The sequence below is a fragment of the Elgaria multicarinata genome, chromosome 10 (genome assembly GCF_023053635.1).
Source record: "Elgaria multicarinata webbii isolate HBS135686 ecotype San Diego chromosome 10, rElgMul1.1.pri, whole genome shotgun sequence".
Taxonomy (NCBI): domain Eukaryota; kingdom Metazoa; phylum Chordata; class Lepidosauria; order Squamata; family Anguidae; genus Elgaria; species Elgaria multicarinata.
The window spans coordinates 56363905-56387467 of record NC_086180.1 but is presented as its reverse complement, the minus strand read 5'-3'; the positions used below and the strand labels follow the sequence as shown (position 1 = coordinate 56387467).

The window sequence follows — 23563 nt, the reverse complement described above, 5'->3', positions numbered from 1 at the left end:
CAAATGTGACTTCCTCTTTCTCAGAGTCACAGGGTATGCTAGTGGTTTTTTCCCCTCCTCCTCTGTGGTTTCTTCTCCCCCTGCTTTTTCCTGATTGTCTTTCGCCTTGGTCCCAGTTCCTTGAGGCTTGGTTTTACCCGTGCACTACATTGGCTGATGGCTTTATGGAGAAATAGAAGAAGAATCATTTCATGAGAATAATTTTCAAGGAAGTTCCACATTGATTTCTACAGCTGGCACAGAATTTCCTCTCAATTTGTGTTGCTCCCATGACGTGCTGGATCAGAGACCAATGCAGGAGAAAAAGGGCAGGCAAAAAGGTGGGTGAGGGAGCAGTGGGTATTGTAGTATTTTTTTTAATGTGCCCAGTGCAATTAATATGCATTCCTATGTCAGTGTTTTCTGCTGTTTCTATCTGCCTTCCAATAAGAAAAGTTTAGCCAAATAATCATCATGGCCAAAGAAGACATAATGAGGCTATCATATGTGTGTCCAGATGCGTAGGGTTGGAAGTCTTATTTAAAGAGTAAAATGAACATACAGGAGAGGTACTCTAAACTCTCCCCACCCCACCCCACCCCATCTCTCTCTCTCTCTCTCTCTCTCTCTCTCTCTCTTACACACACACATACACACACACAATCTCCCTTTGGTCCATTCCTCAGCTACGTTCTCCATTCCTTGGTTCTGATATAGAATATAGAATAGTGGCCTCAGCAACAGACTGAGGGGAAGAAAGGTGCAGGGTCAGGGAGGATTCAGCACTCTTCTTCTGCAGGATGATTTTACCGTGTGTATATGGGGAGGATGCATGCAAGGAAAGAATTATGGGTCTGCCTTGGCCTTGAGACACTTGCGTTTATGTGACTTTCAGTATGAATTGCTCTGTATTCTGACTAATGTCACTGAAATCAGGAATGCACCTTGGCTTTGGTCCTGTTGATAGCAGAAGCTCTTAAGAATCAACATTTTTGTGATTTTTAGACCCTAGGCTAATGCTTGAATGATGAAATCTGCTTCAGGTTCCATATCATGTCAGTAAACTTTGCTAATGGCATATTATTATTATTATTATTATTATTATTATTATTATTATTATTATTATTATTATTATTATCCCGCCTTTTGCCCAATGCTGGGCCTCAAGGCGGCCTTACAAAGTTTAAAATATACATGGGTGGGGGAGAGAAACAAAACCATAAACAATTAAAAAATACACAACAAAATTATAAGACATTAACATAGATGGAGGGCTGGATTATTCTCCAAAGGCCTGCTTGAACAAAAAAGTTTTAGCCTGCTTCCAAAAGCCCATCAAGGAGGGAGCCAGCCTAGCTTCCCCGGGAAGAGAGTTCCAAAGCAGTGGATCAGCCACCGAGAAGGCCCTCTCCCATGTTCTCACCAAGCATGCCTGTGAAGATGGTGGGACTGAAAGAAGGGCTTCTCCAGAAGTTCTCAAAGCACGGGCAGGCTCATAAGGGAGAATACAGTCTTTCAAATAACCTGGACCTGAGCCATATAGGGCTTTATAGGTCATAACCAACACTTTGAATTGTGCCTAGAAACAGACTGGAAGCCAGTGGAGCTGTTTTAACAGGGGAGTTCTATGCTCCCTGTAACCAGCCCCGGTCAACAATCTGGCTGTAGCTCTTTGAACCAGCTGGAGTTTCTGAACACTCTTTAAAGGCAGCCCCACATAGAGCGCGTTACAGTAATCCAATCGGGATGTAACTAAGGCATGTGTCACCGTGGCCAAGTCTGACATCTCTAGGAATGGGTGCAGCTGGCGCACTAGCTTTAAATGTGCAAATGCACTCCTGGACACCGACAAAACCTGGGCATCCAGGCTCAGGGCTGAATCCAGAAGTACACCCAAACTGCGGACCTGCGCCTTCAGGGGGAGTGTAACCCCATCCAACACAAGCTGAATCCCTATTTCCTGATCTGCCTTTCGACTGACCAGGAGCACCTCTGTCTTATCTGGATTAAGCTTCAATTTGTTCGCCCTCATCCAATCCATTACTGCCAACAAACACCGGTTTAGCACAGAAACCACTTCCTTGGAATTGGGTGGAAAGGAGTAGTAGAGTTGGGTGTCATCAGCGTACTGGTGGCACCGCACCCCACAACTCCGGATAACCTCTCCCAACGGTTTCATGTATATGTTAAATAGCATGGGAGACAAAACAGAGCCCTGAGGGACTCCACAGGCCAATGGCCAAGGGGTCGAACAGGAGTACCCCAGTACCACCTTCTGGGTCCGTCCATCCAGGAAGGAATGGGGCCACTGTAAAACAGTGCCTCCAAGACCCATCCCAGCAAGGCGGCCCAGAAGGATACCATGGTCGATAGTATCGAACGCCGCTGAGAGGTCCAGCAGAACAAGCAGGGACACACTCCCCCTGTCCAGTTCCCGGTGAAGATCATTCACCAAGGCGACCAAAGCTGTTTCTGTCCCATAACCAGGCCTGAAGCCAGATTGAAATGGATCTAGATAATCCGTCTCATCCAGGAATCCCTGGAGTTGGGAGGCCACCACACGCTCCAATACCTTGCCCAAAAATGGGATGTTGGAGACTGGCCGGTAGTTATCCAATACAGTGGGGGCCAAGGAGGGCTTTTTCAGTGTGGGTCTTACCACTGCCTCCTTCAAACAGGCTGGGACCCTTCCTTGGCGAAGGGAGGCATTGACCACTCCACTTACCCACTCAGCCAGTCCCCCTCTGGCAGCTTTTATAAGCCAGGAAGGGCAAGGATCTAGTATACACGTGGTGGCTCTCCCAATCCAAGGACCCTGTCCACATCATCGGACTGTGCAAATTGAAAGGTATCCAATAATACTGGACAAGCAGGTGCCAAAGTTACATCCACTGGATCTGCATCAACAATAGCATCCAAGTCAGAGCGGATCCGAGCGATATTACTGGTTGAAGCCTAAGCAAGTTGGATTTAAGTCCCATTTAAATTGTGGTAAATTTGTCATGAGTAAATTAAGTCACATTGATTCCTTGCCTGTTTTGATATATCTGATTTTCCCTATCCTATAAATACCCAATGGTCATGTTTGCATACAGCAATAAGCCAAGTTTCTGGCTTACTGTTCAAGCAAGTTGCATGCTAATGCTCCTGCTTGGCTCTTCCTGCTGGTGTGAGCAGCTAAACAAACCAAAAATTGGAAGCTTGCTATGACATTGTATTCGAATGCACCCAATGTCTCTTAAAATCACATGCTCTTATGCTTTATTTTGTCTTGTGTTCTGGACATTTCCTATATTGCAGACAAATTTAACGTTCCATAAAGTGTTAACAAGATTTTTTGCATGGGTGGCTGCCCTGTTAAGTTTATTTTAGGGCAATGTGAGGTGCACGTGTTCAGCACAGCTGCCTCCAAGAAGCAAGTATACTACAATTTCAGTCATTTCAGAATAGTGTATCACTTTGCAGGCATGTATGTGCTAAAACCATTATGACAACAAGTCAAAAAGACTTAGAATCTTGACTGGCATATTTGTAGGCAGCATTTAGCAGAATAACTCAGACATTCACCTCCTTAGTTTAACAGAGAGGAACCAATGATGCAGTTTCCACAAAAGGCTTTTGCCAAAGAGAGTGGCTGGAGTTAGTATTATGAAAATGATCTAGCTTCTTCCCAGGTCCATTCACTCTTCCTTTCCTGTCCTCCAGCTTCCATTTCCATTTTAGATTGACCAGTTTAGCATGTCTGAATCCTAAACTGTGGTTAATTTTAACTGTGGTTACTAAAAATGAACCAGCTCTGTAAATTTCAGATTGGGTTGGTTGGTTCCATTAATAGTTAAAATTAACTGCTGTGTGTCCATGGCAAGCAACAATTGATCAATAATGGAAGCAAAAACTTCCAAACTTCTCCTAATGGGCACTCCAGAGGAGGAAGAGGGAGGGAGTTATTCTGGGCACTAGGTAAGCTTGTTCTCATAATGCTGTCCAATGTTTTAGTGTTACATCTTAACCAGCCTACTGTTTTTCTTTTTCTGCTAGTTTTAGCAGGTTGTGTAAGGCATAACATAAGGAGTTCTGTTTATTGGTAGGTAACTGCTAGCTTGTTGTCAGTGATTATATCTTATATATTAAGACTTTAAATACTTAAGATGGCATGGAGGAACATGGTGCTTGCAAACGATAAATATGGGGGGAAAGTAAAGAAGATTTTATGATGCAGCACTACCTCATCTCGCAATCTTATTATAATCAGTGGGTAAAATGTCTCACTGCATCTTCTTGCAGTAAGATGAAAAAGTAACCCTTTTTAAATGTCAGAAGAAAACGGTGTTTGCAGTTATTCCAGATAGATTTAAGCACATTTAAGTTTCATTGGGAGAGAAGTAAGCAGGTGTTTGAACCAATCCATTGAAACTAATGGAGCTAAAGCCTGCAATCCTATGCACGCTTCCCTAGGAATAACTTCATTGATCACAGGGGGACTTATTTCCAAATAAACATAAATAGGTTTGCACTGCACAAAAATTTAATTTTGGCTAGATCCTTCCCATAAGCCTTAACTAGCTCTGTTATTTCTCAGAATGAAAAGTACAGACTCTGTACAGCACCATGTACATTGATGGTGCTATATAAATAAATAATAATAATAATAATAATAATAATAATAATACAGAGCAAGTAAGTAGCATAAACTTTTAAGAATAAATGTATGCAATTCTCTTGCTTATGTTAATATGTTAGGCTACAATCCTATACCCACTGACCTAAGACTAAGCTCTATTGAATACAGTGGGACTTAATTCTTAGTAGACACATCTAGGATTTGCACGGTATTTTTTTAGGCAGCTATAGAACTTAATGCTTTTTTAGTGGAGGAACAAAATGCTAGAACAATTCTTTAGTCTTTCTGAGCTAGTTAGTAATTCATTTCCCCATTTGTTTCCTTTCCTTTTATTTATTTCTATTTCCTCTTCCTTTCCTGCTAACTGACATTTAAATAGAAGTTGAAAAAGGCAACTGTTAGAGTTAAAAATATTGATGTGTTAGTGAACAAGACAAATCTGCCACAGTGGTGATGACTGTCTACATACAGTTTTATCCCCCCCCCTCGCCACCACCACAAAAAAACTCCAGCCACATGCATATTGTGTTCTGCAGTGGCAATAGTACATGAAGGGAAAAACAATTCAGTTGTTTTATTTGTGGAACTCATCCTATTGAGATGTGTGTGTAGATACAAAACAAATATAAATATTTATTTATTTTCAGAAATCTAATCATAGCTCTTCAAGAAACATTGCTGGGTTGGATGTTTCTTGCAAACATGGACAGACATTTTATTCCTCTAGGGCTCATCCACATGGCACTTTCTAAAAGGATGAAAGTGCATTCAATTAATTGTAATCTATATGGAGACTTCAGGCTGTGTTTCAGGACTTTCAGACAGGGGGAAATCTCGTTTCCTTAATGTCTCTCTGCTACCTGCTTTGCTTCTGCATTTAAAACAAGCTGAATTACACAGGAAGAGAGCAACGATCACATGACCTGTAATGTAAAACTTTCCTGTTTAGTGGAACACCACCCTTTAGTGGCTGTTTTATAGTGCAACTTTGACTGCGCATGGCAGGAAATCCCAACATATTTTAGGACCATCAAAGTTTCTAAGGTTAAATTTTTTTTTGAATGCTATAAATCACTTGTATAAAGAAGCCCTTAGTCATCCATACAGGAGGGCAGTGCAGGGATAGCATGGGCTGAACGTTCAACTATCAGTGTAGGACTGTCTCTGGGAAAAGGTACATTACTTTTCCTACAGTACCTCCAAGAATAAAGAAAGCTGCCATACATCCATGTCCTTACAGGTGGTTCACACTCACAAATGTATATAGGATTTTATGTCCCTACTTGCATGATTGATGAATGACAGCTGAACTGACTCCATTGAAAAACATTTCAAAAACAGATCGAGGTGAATCAAAGTGAGAAAGCTTCAACTGTGTTGTTCGATCTGAGATAGCCCATTCAGACATGCAACATATCACTTTATATTGTAGGTGGCAAGTGATAAACAGGCATATGTGAACCAGCCCTTTAATTTATGCATCACAGTTGCATCTGAATGATAATATCAGTTACCAAACTTATATGATTTATAAGAAGACAAATGCTTCAGTTTGGGGGGTTAACTCTTAAATTGTGTCCCTTAGAACTTCCTTTTCGTTTAAAAACAAAACAAAAAATGGTATTTTTTTTTCTTCAGTAACCAAATTCAGATAATTGGAGCAGTACAGAGATGGAAAACCACAATTTTCTTGACTATTCATGTGAGCTGTTATGGAAGAGTAACCCTGAGGTAGCAACAGTTATCTAACTGTAGAAATAGTGGAGCCAAAATACTCCGTGATGGGCACTAAATGATAAATAATTAAATTACTAGTTAAACTACTTATAAATAGTAGGTGAATGGTAATTAATTACAACTACTTTATGAAAAATGGTGCAAACTAGGTAATCAGAGGTGAATGTTTAGACAGAAAAAGGACTACAATTCCCAGCATGCCCTAGGAGTTGTAGGCCTTTATGCATAAACATGCATAGGATTGCAACCTAAGCAGCTTTTGTTGCTAGTCAACGACTGTAGCTTTACTTTCATCCACTAGGGCAAAATATATTCAAATAATTCATCATTTATTAGCATACTGAAAACGCCACATAAATACTAATAGATATACCAAATCAGTCACTAAGACTAGGTTTAGACTACACAATAACCCATGGTGGTTTAAATAGTCAACAGTTGGTTACTTAATCCACCATGGTTTATTGTGTTGTGTGGAGGGAGTTGTTGTTGTTTTTTTACCCATGGTTGGTTATTTGGCTGAAATAACCAAAGCAAATAACCAAAGCTGCACAGAGTTGGCTATTTAAACCACCACTGGTTATTGTGTTTGTGGAGGACATCGTTGGTTATTTCCTCAGCTACCGTTGGTTATTTTGTTAGCCACAGAGTCGCAAGGCAAGAGCGGTCAAAACGGTGGCTGCCGTTGCAGATCAGCTGGCAGAATAGATTTTTGGCAGCAATAGCTGATGGGATACTAGTGGGAAGACTGAGGCCAAAGCTAGACCTGAGGTTTATCCTGGGATCATCCAGGGTTCGCCCCTGCCTGAGCATTGGATCCCCTGTGTGTCACCTAGATGAACAGGTTTGACCCCTGGACGATCCAGGGATAAACCTTAGGTCTAGCAATGGCCTGAGAGGGGAGAGAGGGCAGGGGATGAGTGAGTCAACTCAGCATGGACTAATAGTCAACTCAATGCTGATCCTAATCCACACCACGGTTGATTATTATCATGTTGTTTGGAGAGTATCCCCCAGATAAACAACTGTTGAATTGATTATTATCCCACCATTGCCTATCATGTTGTCTGAATGCAGCCTAAGAAGAATGCAGGTATGCCTGCAATTACTAGCAGAGAGTGTGGCACACATCTCATCCCCCAGAGCCATTCCCACAACTAACTACTAGGACCATGTGCAGGGTGCAGCATTTTTAAGGAGGCTGGTTGCAGAACATTCTATTCTAGCAGTTCAGCCTGACCTAGAAAGAAAATAGTTTACAGACCTGCTGTGACATACATATGGGCTTGGTTTAAAGAATTAGAGATCCTTCTGTAAACTGCTTTGATTGATCTAACAACAAAAAACACTTTAATATGTTATTTTTAAATGGGGAAAAGTAGCTGGAACTACATAATTATTTCAAAGTAGTTACAAAAGTAGTAATCCCACTTACTTTTACTACAGTGTAGTTAACTAGTAGTTAAAGCTTCGTAAGTAGTAAAAGTAATTAAACTACTTTTAAAGTACTTAGTGGTGTCCCTTAGTGAAAACAGCTGCAGAGGATCATCTGTTATACCCAGCATCAGCATAGCTAACATCTTGCTTGGACTCGTTAGTTTACCTGATTGTGCTTTCTGTTTTCTTCAGATAAATAAACATAGGGCCTTGCTAGACCTACCTGATAATCCGGAGGAGAGGAGGGGAGATCTCGCATTAGGAATAACACGAGATCTCGCCCTTATTCAGACGGTAGCCGCAACGAGCTCTGGAGGAGAGCTGTTGCGGCCGCCATTTTTTTATTTTTAAAGAGGCAGCAGGAGCCAGGAAAGGTAAGTAGTTTTTTTTAAGTCTCCTTCTCTCCCCACACGACCTCGTTCTCCTTCTCCTGCCCGCCCCCACCCGCGATGTCCGATCCCCCAGCTGATGCCCCCCAGCCCCATTCTCCTCCCCCCGCCCGCCCCCTGCCCACGATGTCCAATACCCCACCTGATGTCTCCCACCCACAATTCCCCCCCAATGTCCCCGGCCTCCGTTTCCCACCCCCAATGTCCCCGGCCTCTGTTTCCCACCCCATGTCCCCGGCCTCTGTTTCCCGCCCCCCCATGTCCCCGGCCTCTGTTTCCCACCCACCCCGATGTCCCTGGCCTCTGTTTCCCGCCCCCCCATGTCTCCGCCCTGTGATGGCCTCCACCGCCGAGTCCCCGGCCTGTGATGCCCGGCTGGAGGATATGGCAGCGCCGGGCATCACAGGCCGGGGACTTGGTGGCAGAGGCCAACACAGGTCGAGGACATGGGGGTGGAAATGGAGGCTGGGGACTCGGTGGCGGTGGGAGCGCTGCAGCCCATCCGCCGCTTTTCCCGGCTACTCACATGTAAGTACGGTAGCCAGAAAAAAGTGGCAGACCGGTCCACACGCGTGTGGTCCCGGACTCAGCCCGACTTGAGGCCGGGACCGCAGGAAGAACCGCGCTACAAGCGGTTCTGGTTAGCGCGGTTCCAGGGTGGCTTGAGCCCTGGCTGAGGCTGGGATCCCCTGTGCGTCATTTGGACGCACGGGCGAGCACGGGCCTCGAACCGTGCTAACCCCTGGTCTAGCAAGGCCCATAGTGTCGTCTTCAGAGGCTATGAAAATACCTTCCTCAACTAATAAATACTTAGAGAAACATTTTTCAGTTTAACAGAGTACATGAGGAGCCCCTCTTACATGATCAAACCTTGGTGTCAGCAGGACCCTCTTTCCTCCCACAGTAACTTAACCCTTCCCTCACTGCATCTTTAGCTCTGTGAGCTATTATGAAATTAGTTTTGGCTAGTTATCAGGTAGAACGTCCTGCTCAGCACTTTCCAGATTCTAAGGAAGCTAATTCTTGCTCCATACCTTTATTTTATGATTCCCCAGAACTAAGTATGGTGCAAAGAAAATTATATAATATAGGCTTTACAGGGATGAAAAAGATACTCTCACATTCCACCATGGCATCTGTAATGGGGAACCAGATCCTCAGGATCAGAGTTGAACTGTCCAGGACTGTGTGTGTTCAGGCCCATTAGGAAAGAGGCAGGGCTCTGTGTGTGTGTGTGTGTGTGTGTGTGTGTGTGTGTGTGTGTGTAACCTCCTCCCCACCGTCGCCGCAAATCCCCACCTTTGTTAAGGCAGTCCAAATATTGCAAGAAAAGATGAATAATAGTAAAAAAGAAAAGAAAAAAAAGCTGAATTCTGACCATATGCAAATGTAACAACTTATGCAGATTTATTCTATCTTTGCAGTTCATAGTGAAGGTCAAGGAGATATGAAGGACACTGAAGCCTCACCCTTAGAGTCAATACCTGATTTCCCAATACAGAGGCTCATGTCCCAGAAAAACTTTTGTAGCAGTAATTCTAGTAATTACATATAAGCAATTACAGTTCCAGTAAAGATCTGCAGATAATGGATTACAACGTAGTTCCTTGATTGGCATCAGTTTTTGATTATCTCAACTAAAAGACCCAAAGAGCTTTGGATTCAGCAAACAGAATAAATCCAAACGAGTTTGTAGGTCTGTCCAAAAAGCAAGACAAAGAAGCTTTCCAGGTTAGAAAGATGTTTGGCTGCAGCAAACTCTACTGTCTGTTGCTATTCTTTAAAAACTGATGAGTGGCTGCTAAAGATCATTATCAGACATTCAATCCTGGCAGAGAAAACTAGTTCGCAAATGCATACTGTGCCTCCCAGATGCATCTGTTCTGCCCTTTTTGGTTGACAATGCAGTTTAAGACACACCCAAGAAGCCCCCTCTCCTGCAGAGTTCCCCCCCCCCCAGCCTGTTCCCATGGAAGTTGTCCCTGATTGAGAAGCAGGGGCCTCTGTCAAGGTCAGGTCCTCCAGCTGTAGAAGGTGGGCCATGTCAGCATCCTGAGTTTCACACCATCTTGGCTCATACGCAAGTGGGAGGCCTGGTAGAACTGAATTCTCTCATGCCTCGCTTCCCTTGGCTGGGCCTGGCTCTGCAGAGGCCCCCTCTGACACAGAAACAGTGTCACAGTTTATAGCTTCCCATGCAGGGGCGGGGGGATCTACACTACTGCTTTAAAGTGCTTTAAAGCGCTTTATAACAGTTTTGACAACTGTTGGGGCCCAGGACACACTGCATATACAAGTTTCAAAACGTTTTCAAAGTGCTTTAAAGCGCTTTAAAAGCAATAGTGTAGATCCCCCTAGACAAGGTCTGACACTTAGCCACTGAAAATGTTATTGAACATTAGCCACATACTTTCAAGCCTGTATGTGCAAATATATGAAATCTGATCTCTTTAACAAAGGGAATGTGAGATCTTTAGGAAGCTGGATTTAGCACCCAGTGCTAAATAGTAACCCACTTCATTTTTTTTATTCTACTCATGCATATTGTTCGTTACAATCTACAATTGTAACGAACAATTAAGCTTTGCCCAACATCAGCTTCTCTGATAAGCAAGCAAGGCCTCAGGATTTACCAAGATAGGTATGTATACTAGGAGCCTGGCTGACAGAACTTGCTGCCCTTTTCATTCATGGTTCCAGCTTCTGAAATTGAGTCACTCTAGGCTGTTATTGTTCATGTTAGATCTGATCCCTGGAAAAGTTAGCCAAGACTTCAGTGAAGCAGTTCACTTGGGAAACTGAATGCACATGCTGAGTGGCAATGGAGGTGGGAGAGGATTCCCAAAAGTACCTTTAAACACTTGGAGATGGCTACGGCACCCACTGGCTTGGTTCAGACAACACGCTAAACCATGCTGCTTAACCACAAAATGGTTAATGGATTCCGTTAACCATTTTGTGGTTAAGCAGCATGGTTTAGTGTGTTGTCTGAACCAAGCCAGTGGGTGCTGTAGCCAGCACCAGGCAAAAGCATGGTTGCTGACTGGCTAGTCACCTCAGTGCAGATGCAGGCTGATGTCATCAGTGCAATTATCCAGTCAGGAACAACAAGCATTTTCCTCTGTAAAGAAGTAGAATCCTCAAGCCAATTATCCATTTTGTACACATAATGACCTATTTTAGGATGAGGTGTGAGGTTCAAAAATTAGAAGTGTATCTGAAAATGCTTATTTATAATTTCTTCATGCTTAAAATAAAACAGCATGCGCAAGACAAAAGAGCACTTCAGAGTGTGTTTCCTTTTGTTAAAAGCAGATGAATGTGTTCTGACTTCTTCTTTTTGGTATCTCATAATGCAATAATTTTTTTCCTTTAACACGTTTTTTTTTTTTTTTCCATTTTCCACTTCATATGACAGTCTTTACTAGATAATGTCTTGTAAAGGTTTTTTTTGGTACATGTCAGCAGTGGACATTCTATTTGGCAGCAAAGGTCATATATGCCTTACACCCACGCCCAGCAAAGCTTGGGCGTGGGAAGCCTAACTGCGGGTGAGGGTGGCATGACGAGACGTGGTGGCCAGCCATTGGCTGCCTCCGTTTTTGGCGCCACTCACACTGGGAGAGGATTTATCAAGTATAAAAGCAGACTTACCCCTCCCAGCTGCCTCTTTCGCTGCGCGGCTTATGAGCAACGGATTGCTCGTGAGGAGCACGAGGCGCAGCTGCAGCCTCCTACCTTATCCAGCCTCATCTCTCAGAGCAGCAGCACGAGGGGTTTCTTTGCTTTCCTCGCTGGCTACAGGCGTGTTTGGCGCGTCGGGCCTAGCAGGCCCCAGGTTTGATGGGAAGGGCTGGTGGGGTTTTTCCTTTCCCGTGAGTGACAGCTTCTTTGCTCCTGGCCAGCACAGGGTAGGGCAGCCTCTTGCGGCTGCTGCAGGGAGGCTCTTGTGGATGGGGGAGGGGGATTCTGGCCCTTCTCCCCTCCCACGAAAACATACCGTATTTCTTCGATTCTAAGACGCCATCGATTCTAAGGCGCACCCCATTTTAGAGATGTTTATATGGGGAAAAAATATTCTGCCATGCATGGGGAGCGGATTGCAGGCAGGTAAGGGAAGAGATGTGGGTGGGAGTCAACCGGGGAGCACGTGAAAGGGCCCGGAGGTTTTACCAGCTGCCACCACTTCTTGCAGGGAGTGGGAGGGGGTTGTTCACGAGGCGCAGCTGCGAGTCCTGGAGCGCATCCCGCCCGCACCCTGGTCCAGCAACTCACCTCCCGGACGTCGCCTCCGTCTTCCTGGCCGGCGCTGCTGCGCCTCCTCTGCTGCACAGAACCAGCAGCCACAAGGAGCCGGTGGCGCCCGCCTGCCTCACACAACCCTCCGCGAGCCCTGCAGCACCCACCTGTCCGACCCAGCCCCATGCGCAAGGCGAGGCGCGCGCCAGGCTTGACCCGGCCGGAGCCGCATAGCCATGCCCACTAGCCCAACCAGGCCGGCTGTGCTAGTGGTGCAGCAGGCGGGGCCCGCTTAGGCCTCGGAGCTCTGTTGGTGTGTGTGTGCGTGAGCCCGGTTAGCTCTGGGGAGCACAAATAGGCCCAGGGCAGCCGCGGATCGTCGCTGAGGCCCCCAATCAGGCCAAGCACTTTCCCCAGCCTACATGGTGAGTGCAGAGCTGCTTAGGTGCTCAACAAGCCCTTGAGCCGCCTGGGCATCGAGAGCAGGGTGGAGGGATAACAGCATACTTTGCAGGCGATTCTAAGACGCCATCGATTCTAAGACGCAGCCCATTTTTAGAGATGTTTATATTGGGGAAAAAGTGCGTCTTAGAATTGAAGAAATACGGTATTAAACATTTTAAACATATTAAAAGTTGCTCATGAACTAGAGTGCAATAGATAATGAACATTTTTCGCTCATAAAATGTATAGAATTTGCATAAATTGCATAACATGCATGTTACTATGATGGATATCAACATTTTTATTTTTTGTGTAACTCGCATTGAAAGATGTTTTCTAATAACTTGGAAATCAGGAGTCAATTGTGATTTATACTTCTATTACGCAGTGAAAAGTTGGTTTCCGTTCAGGTTGCACAATATTTGGGTATTTTAGTATGCCCAGAGACCATTGGAATGCCAGCAAACAAAGTAATTGCTCTGTAAATGGTAGTTTTATTTATTTATTTATTTATTTTATTACATTTATATACCGCCCCATAGCCGAAGCTCTCTGGATGGTTTAGTTTGTGTAACTGAGAACTGCCACCATTGTTAACCTAGGGTGACCATATGAAAAGGAGGACAGGGCTCCTGTATCTTTAACAGTTGCATAGAAAAGGGAATTTCAGCAGGTGTCATTTGTATATATGGGGAACCTGGTGATATTCTCTCTTCATCACAACAGTTAAAGCTGCAGGAGCTATACTAGAGTGACCAGATTTAAAAGAGGGCAGGGCACCTGCAGCTTTAACTGGTGTGATGAAGAGGAAATTTCACCAGGTTCTCCATATATACAAATGACACCTGCTGAAATTCCCTTTGCAATACAACTGTTAAAGATACAGGAGCCCTGTCCTCCTTTTCATATGGTCACCCTAGTACTGGTTAGAGTAGGAATTTCACTCAGCTTGACAGCTTTTCTCTCTTGCTTCATCATTAGTGGTTTTTTTTAGTGCCCTGCATAGTTTTTGTCCTTCCTCCCAACCAATTACTAGAAGTAGCATAAATTACGTAAATCAGTAAGATTGCAGAATGCCTTATACAAAATTAGAGAAATTTATCATATTTGACCAAGTTGCATAATCCATACTAAATTTGACAAACAGTAGTGAAGAATTTTGTTTCTAAGCAGAGTAGACACACTTCTGACTATGGACAGATCCATTAGATTAATTTTAAATCAGCTTTTTTGTCATGCCTTCCTTCAACTAGTTTGTTTGCAGTGTAAACATGCCATGCTTACCTCTAGGAAGGAGATGTTTTGAATGTAGACATTTTTGTTTTGGATAGCATAAAGTTTTGTATTTAACATGCTCTTAAGAAAGAGAAACATTGTTTTCTGTAGGCCTAATCTTAGAACAGTGTAAAGATATTTCTGTATTTGTCAGTATTCCCATTCCTACAGATAGATAAGTCTTATTTTCAGAATCGAATACATGTCTGAACCATAGTAACAGAGATATTGATCAGCCTTTCCCAAATCATACAGTAAATATAATTTCTAGATTACAATGGCTTGGATCCTAACTACAGTTCTGTCATTAGGAGCCTCCCCTCACTGGAGTTTCCCTCATAAGACACTCTCACTAGCAGAAGAAGGAGTAATCAATTCTTGCCAATCCCACTCCCCACTGCAACTCCTTCCACCCCTAAAAATCTGTTCTAGAGGATTTGGTGGACTATCTGGGATAGTGGGATGGTAGTGGCGCTGGGAGCTGCAGAGGAGAGGGGAAATGGATGAAAATGGCCTCCTCTTTCTTTTCCCCCAGCAGACGTTTCCATTAGATTAATGTCCTTTCCATGTGGAAGAGTAAAGAACACAGGATCCAAACCTGGCCACGGGTAGCTTGCAAATCAGTCCAGTTAGAGAGTGCCTGAAGCACTGCTGAGCTACTAGTTTTGAAAATGGAGTGAAAGTTGACAGAGAAGCATCTCAATGCCCACCTTTTAAAGATGCCTTGTATGTTCTGTTGCTGTAGATGCCACCTTCTCCATCTCTCTTTAGTTTTTATGTTGGCAACAGGGAAGCAAGGTGAAATATCTCTGTAGGCCAGATTTGGTCTGGGATCCTCTAGTTATCTTCAAGTGAGCAAAGGTACCTTTACATGTTTGCTGGTTGTAAATGCTGAAAGGTACTGAAGCTGACACTAAGCTGGACGTATTCAGGTACACAATCTTTGTCAAGAGTTTCAATCATTTTTTCACTGCAGTTCAGTGTTTGTGAGTGGGAGACAAAACAGTCAGATTTTGAGGACCAGGATCAACTTTGATTTTGACTCAACCTATGACAGATCAGATTACTCAGCCTCCCAATGCTACAGTTTCCCCCACATGGAAAATGAAAGAACAGAGATCATCATTTTAAAAATAGACTTTGAGATAGACAGATAAAAATGTTTAGCTTCATAATGTACTTTTTGTATTAGATGAATATAAAAGTAGATGAATTAGATGAAAGGGTGGAAAGAGCTATGGGCTTATGTACACCAAGCAGGATATTCCACTATGAAAGCGGTATATAAAAGGCAGGAGCCACACTACTGCTTTATAGCAGTATTGAAGTGCAGTGACAACTGTTGGGGCCCATGACACATACCTTATACCGCTTTCATACCAATTTCATGGTGTTTTATCCTGCTTGGTGAAGATGTGTCATGGGCCCCAACAGTTGTCAGTGCACTTCAGTACTACTATAAAGCAGTAGTATGGATCCTGCAGTGCACTTCAATACTGCTATAAAGCAGTAGTGTGGCTCCTGCCTTTTATATACCTCTTTCATAGTGGAATATCCTGCTTGGTGTAGATGAGCTCTATGTTGGCTTTTATTTCCTTTTGAGAAACTATGGCCATAGCTAGACCTAAGGTTTATCCCTGGATCGTCCAGGGGTCAAACCTGTTCATCCAGGTGACACACAGGGGATCCAGTGCTCAGGCAGGGGCGAACCCTGGATGATCCCAGGATAAACCGTAGGTCTAGCTGCGGCCTATATAAATCATCTTTATAAATTCAGCTTGCTTGCATCCAGTAGGTGGTTATATATTTCTGACTGCCCCTTTTGCCCAGCCTGAGGGGTGTGTGTGTGTGTGTGATGGTGAGGGGTTTAGTGTTTGAAGGGAGAACTTCTAGATTGCTCCAATTTATCATGTGTGTGACATATTCCTGGTTGCTACTACAGTTGCTACACTAATCTCATGATTTTCAGAAGTTTGCCATGCCAGTCTTCTGCATTTCATCTGAAGTGCAATTTGGCTTGTCTACTGGAGTGCTCATTGCCATTATGAGGCTGACTTTTTATTGTCAGTTTTGAATGAGAGGAATAAAAATATCCAGCAGATCTTGCATTGCATGCATATCGTATTTCAGATTTCTATATGTTGTGGAAATACCCTAATAATGTTGATATTCACATAGAGACCAAAAATGTCTTTATATGTATGATTCTAATGCTATTCCATTCCATTTTCATATGTTGGACTACGTTAAATTGCATCAGATGTGTGTTTGTACAGTGAGGTAAGAGTTGAGACGCATACTCTCTGACTTCTCTGATAGTTATGAATCCTCAGTATCTCAGCTTGTCAGACTGGCCAAGCAAGGGTTGGTGGAGCTGAGAATTATGGAAATTTGGGAGGGATCGCATTTTGAAACTCCCACAAGTATTGCAAACAAGTTGAGCCATATGACTCTCAGTTTCTATAGAATGTTTTTTAATGAGCATTGCTGCTATGTGAGGAGAACTCAGCAGGAACCTACACTGAAACACAATTATATTAAGGCCAAAGTCTGTCTTCACAGGTGAGTTTGGCTGCATTGGATTATTTTCTAAGAAGTAAAACGTTGATCTCGTTTGACAGCCAACAAAGCTGGAATGGAGATTGTGGCTAAAGGCAACACTGATTTGATGTAAGAACTGCCGTGCTGGGCCAAATTACTGTCTCATTCACTTAATGTTTTGTGCTTTAACTATGACCAAAAAGATGGCTCAGGAAATTTTAAAAATAGGTTTATGATTACCATGTCCATTTCCTATTGGTAATCTGCAAAACTTGGTGGTAAGAAGTAGACAATTTCTGAAGTTATTGTGTATTTGGTTATCATGGCAAGTAGCTGTCAGTACACCCATCATCCAGGTATACAATACATATAGTTCTTTTTTCGAGCTATTTATACTAGTGGTCATCACAATATATTATTATTATTATTATTATTATTATTATTATTATTATTATTATTTGTTTGTCTCCCGCCTTTTGCCCAATACTGGGCCTCATGGTAAATGATATATTGTTATTAAAAACTATTGAATTATTTGTTTTGTCTTAAATATAGATAATCTTGAATTTTTTTGTATGCATTTAACAGAAATCCTGATGAATATCCTATATAATTCCTTCCTATATGAAAGGTGATCCATCCCCCACGATTATTTAATTGACCATTTCCTATGTTATCCAAAGCTTTAGCAAAAGAATTACAAAGATGCATTACAGTCATATAATTTCATTATTCTCTTATTGTTGCTTCTGTGAGCTTTGTGCAACAGTCCCAAAATATCTTTGCTGAAGTCAGAACTCATCAATGTATTTGTTAGTTAGGATTATTATTCCAGTATGAATTACGGTTTTTAAAAAATAAATAAGCAGTTTAAGACTTTCTTAGATCTTTCATTTCATTTTCTTATCCAGGGTGGTATTTTAAGTTTCCATTTCATTTACTGATTATCTGGTTTTCATTAGTCCCATAGATTTCTATAGGCTTCTGCCAAAGTCGTTCTATTTGATTCCTTTTTCATGTAGTCTATATATTTTTGCCAGTCTGTCCTGAAAGTATGAATTACTTTGCACCTATTAATACTGAATCTCATCTTCCATTGTCTTGCCTACCCATTAGTTTGGAGATTTGTTTTTTGCATTGGCCCCATACCAAGGGTCTGCCTATACACAATGAAAGATTGCATAGGAAGAGCTCTGAACAAAGAAACAGCCTTCAACACTTTTGCTACTGGTATGTACTGGCTGTATAGCCTGGTTCATGCCAACATTTCCCACACAGTAGAAATTACACGTATATTTGAACAGGTTGTAACTGTGAATAAAACTATGTGAACCACTCCTGATGCTGCCTGATTAAACATAAATGGTGTTATTTTCTCTGTTATCCCTATCAGTTCTCAGATTAGCCCTTTCTTTTTTAAAAGGGGAGTGTCACACTGATTAATAAATGAAAATAGGAAAGATTGGTACTATTCAGTGGCCTTTCTTCACTGGAAGAAAGTAGTTTATGAAAGTAGTATTTTAATTACCAGGTAAAGTGTGTGTCTGTATACAAAGCTGAAATACCCATATCTGCTATGTTTTGTTTCTTGTTTTAAAGAACTTCACATAGGCTGGGTCTACACGTGCAGCAGAATGAAGTGGGAATGAGGTGCTAGAATGCTGAGGAGACCAGAAACTAGGAAGCTACCTCATGCCATTGGTCTCATGTCATTTCAGATTACATATGGGGAATACTGCTTTCAAATGCTCCCCCCACAGGAAAAAAAAATCCCAATAAATAAAAAAAATGAGTACAACAGGCAGAAAAATTCTACCCTAATACTGTTTCTGCCATGACCGCCAACAGCAAGCTTACAGGTGTTCACAATAATTTACCGTGCCTTAGTTTCGTGGAGCGGAGGAAGGAGAACTGTTTTGTTTTGGCTGAATATGTATTTGAGATGAGCTTTTTAAGCTATGTTTCCCATGTTCTAGTCTGTATCATATAAATTTCATGTTCAATACTAAAGCAGCTGAAATGTGTCAAGTACAGACCTCTGGCCAGAGATGATACACCATTGCAAACCTCAGCAGTGAAGTGTAGACCTTTCTGTCTAATGTTTAACTTCTGTAGAATTCCAAGTTACTGTGTCAGCGGTGTAATTCTTCCGCATTTTGAAAGTACAATGATAGTTTGCCTTACATTTATTGCCATGCATCCATGTCACAGGAACATACGCCATCAAAGTACTTCTCTGTTTTACAGAACTGGATCTTCAATGGCCGGGGAAAGATTGATCAAGTGGCTGAAATGAATATGAACACTATCCTAGAAGAGATTCTGATTAAAAGATCACAACAAAAGAAGAGAACATCTCCTTTAAATTATAAAGAGAGGCTTTTTGTGCTTACAAAGTCCATGTTAGCATATTATGAAGGTCGTCCAGAGGTAGGAAACTGTGCCTTTTTGCTGCTTTCTTCTGCTTGTGCCTCCCGTTCCCCCCTCTTTCCTTGAAAGAATGTTTGTGGAGGATTTGCTCTGTTGATTTTAATCTGCTGAACTTTGATAGTGATTAAAGTACATTCATGCAATTGGTTTAGGATGGAGGAATCATAGATCTTGATATTAGTACTTTACCTCTTATGCAGGATGAGCTAGGTTCTACAGAAAATGTATTTATCTATATGAAAAAATAATCACGCTAACCTCTTCCGTTATGGCACTCACAGTAATATACAGAGCCTAATTTGTATGTCTGCAGTATCCTCCCACATTCCATCTTTAGATTGTAACTAAATGCAGATTCCATGGCTTGAATATCAGCTACTTTTTTCTGGCAACTTTTTTATTTGTTTGCTATCTTGCCTAATGAGCCGTTTTGAAGAATTTGAAAACTTGCACACTATTTTGTAATCTTAAATTGGCCTATTTTGGAATAGTAATATTGGTGTTGCTGACTGAGCTGTTGTTGATATCTAATATGTACTGAGAAGTAAAGTACAGTTACTCTTATGATGCAGGGATTTTCTACATGAGGCATTTATCATGTGTTTGTCATTTCCTTGTTTATGGCTTCTTTTGATGACGATACGATCTTCTATGTTGCTTCTGTGACTAACCAGCACAATCAGCGAGGGTTTTTAGAGCAGGGAAAATGCAGTGATTAATTATGAAAGCAAAAGAAAGCAAGATGTTCTCTTGTGTGTTTATGCTATTCCACTATACCACAATGCCATCTAGGGGTTATGTAGCTGAAAAGCAAGAAAGGAAACACTCCTAAGGTAGTACTTGGATCTCAATTCTATGATGACAGTGAAAGTAGATAACAGCAGATTAACAGTTAATTAACAGTCTCGTGTAATGAAAATGGTAAAGTTGCTTGTGATATATTTATGTTTCATTTTCCATAATATGCATAAATGGGCTCATACACAGCCTTTATTTTTCCCGAAACTGGAATGTCACAGAAATTTTGTTGGCATGCTGGAATGCTTACATGATGGATAATTGTTTACAGTTTTTCAGTTCTCCGTTTTTATACTCCTTGGATCAGGAGCAATAAGAGCTTCTTATTCCTTTATGTTTGCAGAGTGAACTGCTGCAGGACAGTTCTGTCTTGTGCTGCTCAGGTAATGTCAGAAGCCCTGGTCTGCATGGGGGAAAGCCCATGCTGCATTCAACTCCTACTCACACTAGTGTTGCCCCTCTTTCTGGGAGTGGCAGCACTAGCATGGAAAGGAGCAAAAGCCTGGGTTTTGATATTACCCAAGCAGCCGAGAAAGGACCTGGCCTAAAGCAGCTTCCATGCTACTGCATGGAAGTGAACAGCCGCAGCTCAGAGGTAAAGCACAAACTTTGCATGCAGAATATCACATAAAGCTTCGAGCCTTTTATCTATGTAGTTATTTAATTGATTTACATTGTTTATATACTGCCCAATACTGCCCAAGCTTATCTGGGAGGTTTACAGTCCCTGGCATTTCTAGGTAGGTCTGGAAAAGACTCCTGGACTCCTGTTTGAAACTCTGGGGAACACAGAGGGAGAGAATAGGATGCAGGAAATAATTTTATTGATGAAAAGCCCAAAGTGTTTTGGCCTCTTTCTTTATTGTTAGGCCTTCTTTAAGGGGTTGTAATAACCTCTGCAGAGTTGTATGTTTTACAACACATTAAATGCCTCTTAGAAGAGGAATGTCTTAGCCTGGCATCTAACTGCATACAATGAAGATGCCAGGTGGATCTCCCTGGAAAGGGCGTTCCCCAGACTGGGGGGCCACTACAAAGAAGGCTGTTTCCCTGGTAGCCACCCATCACACCACTATGGATGGTGGCACCAAGAGTCCCTGAATATTATCTAAACAGACAGGAACATATAGGACAAGTCACTTCATTTAGGTAAACTGTCGTAAACTATTTAGGGCTGTAATGGTCAGTACTAATACTTTGAATTGGTTCCAGAAACTGACTGGCCACTGACTGCAGTTGACTGGAGTAATATAGTATGTTCAAACTGGCCATTTCTAATAAACAGCCTCACTGGCCTCTTCTGCACTAACAAGTTTCTGGAACATCTTCAGAGGTAGACCCACGTATAACTCATTACAAAGGTCATTTTGTTAAGATGATTAGAGTGGAGGCTTTAATTTTTTTATGGTGGGGGGGCGCGGGTCAATGTTTATGCATTGTGCAATTACTCTGTATGTGACTTTCAACTTATCTTGCATGACTGCTTTACAGGATTGTGCCAATGTGAAGTGATACAGGTCAATTGGTGACCAATTAACATCCTGTTAGAGTTTGCTGGGAATCAGCTTCCCAAATGGTAACAGGATTAGAGTCCGAATGTCAGGAAGAATCAAGTTCTCAGCCAGATGAGGATGAGAGGAAGGTAGTGTAGTCTCAGGACTCAGTTGGGAGACAAATTACCCAGCCTGGAAAGCAGGTTGCAGAGTTTGTTTATTTTTATTGCACATATTTACCACCTTTCTACTGAGGCATCATGGGCAGTTTATCATTTTAAAGTGTTAAAACAAACAAATGGCAAACAATGTATGATAGAACAAAAAAAATTCTCTCAGGATGATTAATAGTTCCTGTGGGAGCTTATGGCATGAGCTCCTTGGGCTTGTTCACTTCTGCCTTCCCTCTTTGAACACAGGGCTATGTAGGGCAAAGTGGAGCCACATTGGCTCCCTGAGTCAAAGGAGCATCTGCTGAGTTAGATGGTAGGGCTTTTAATTCTTAAAGTTGTTTCTCTGGGCAGCATGGTACAGCCTGCCACTCCTTTAGTAGACATAGGGCATGTCTAGACCATGCCTTATCCTAGGGATCGCTCCAGGATCATCCCTGTGCATCCACATGATGCACAGGGGATCCCAGGGGCAGGGAGAGATGATCCCTCCATTTCCCTGGAATAACCGGGACAGCTTTTAACCCGATTTTTCCCGTGGTCTCGGGATCGTCCAGACACCGCGGGAGATGTGGCCGTCCGTCCTGGTTTTGTCCCGGCTCCTCGTGAGTAAACGTGAAGAGCCAGGAATGGGGCATGGAGCTCTTCAGGTGCTCCGTGCCCATTGGGGCTGGTAGGGGGTAGCGCAATCTTTTTTTTAAAAAAAAAACACCTTACTTTCCCGTTGGAGTGCTCGTCCGCTCATCTGTAAAAAAATTTTTTTAAAAAAATGGGGGCTGCGACATCCCTCGTTCCTCCCAGGATGTTGTGCTTGCCGTCTGTCCAAAGGGGAGGATCTCACCAGCAGAATACTGTGAGAGCCTCCCCTCTCCCTCCCGGAATTCCGGGAGATGTAGACATGTCCATAGTTGCAGAGGTGTTAAGGCACTGAAACTAGGCTGGCATGAGTTCTAGCTCAAGATTCATGGCACCTTAAAAAAAAAATCTTAACACTTCAGCTATTATGTGTTGAACAATCATTTAAACAACATGGAATTCCAGCCTTGCTATGTGAAGGAGTATCATCCTGAGAAAGCTATTCCAGATGCCCTTTCTGAACATTTTGAAACTGCTCTTAACAGTCTGTGATAGTGTTTGCTTGACGCAGAAGGCAGTTTCTCTTCCTGTGGTTTTGCCAGAAAGGACCATTGAACTGAGAGGAAACCAAGGCTGCTGTGCTATTGTTCAACACTCCTAAGTGCCAATCTTCCACAAAAAAAGCTGTGGAACTACTGAGTCTGTGAGGTAACATGGAGAAACAGGCTAACTTGCTTATTTGTGCAGTTACATTACCTTATGCAGAATATTTTTTTCTTTTGGAACTTAATGCCAGAATGTTACCAGATATCAACCGTACTCTGTCAGGTCTTAAGAGCATTGTCTCAAGGCACCCAGACGTAAAGTTCACTTAAAGAAAACTCAAGGATTGCATAGTTGGGAGGGATCCTAAACTTCTTTGCAATTATAGGCACTGGGCTGTCCCCTGAAAGGTCATTCAGACCAGGGGTACATCTTGATGAGGGGAAAGCCCTGGCATGGACCTGCAGAGCCATCCCAGGGCATTCCTCTGAAGCTCTGCTTTAAAAAAAGTTGGGGACATTTGGAGCGAGGCTCCAATGGCATCTGCTGCATCACCTTGCTTCGGAGCTGCAGCGGAGGCATGCCCCAGCCGATGGTGACTCCTGATTGGTCACCATTGGCTGGACAGGTGAGGGGGCCGGCCAGCAAGCTGAATGGCTGCTGGACCATCTCTATGCTTCTCCAGCGTAGCAGAAGAATGCCGTGCTGGAGAAGTGCACAAACATTTTTTAAAAATCAAACAAACCTGCATCCGTGTTGGGAACAGTAGCCTTGGGGGTGTGGGGCTTGTGTACGGCCTTGAGGGGAGGAGAGGCGCTGCTCTCTCGTGCTCCTTCGTTGTTCGGCCGGCATCGCTTTCCCTTCCCCTTCACTTGCAGTTGATGCTTGTGG

The 23563-nt window shown here is 42.8% G+C and overlaps 1 protein-coding gene across 1 annotated transcript in view; it reads left to right on the top strand.

Annotated features, from left to right (window-relative positions):
* The first annotated feature begins 246 nt into the window (after positions 1-246).
* Positions 247-23563, top strand: part of TEC (tec protein tyrosine kinase) — a 66497-nt gene continuing 43180 nt past the window's right edge. Inside the window, exons 1-2 of the mRNA XM_063135271.1 lie at positions 247-320; positions 18910-19092. Coding sequence (XP_062991341.1) covers positions 270-320; positions 18910-19092 — 234 coding nt within the window. The 5' untranslated portion in view covers positions 247-269. The remainder of the gene's footprint in view (positions 321-18909; positions 19093-23563) is intronic.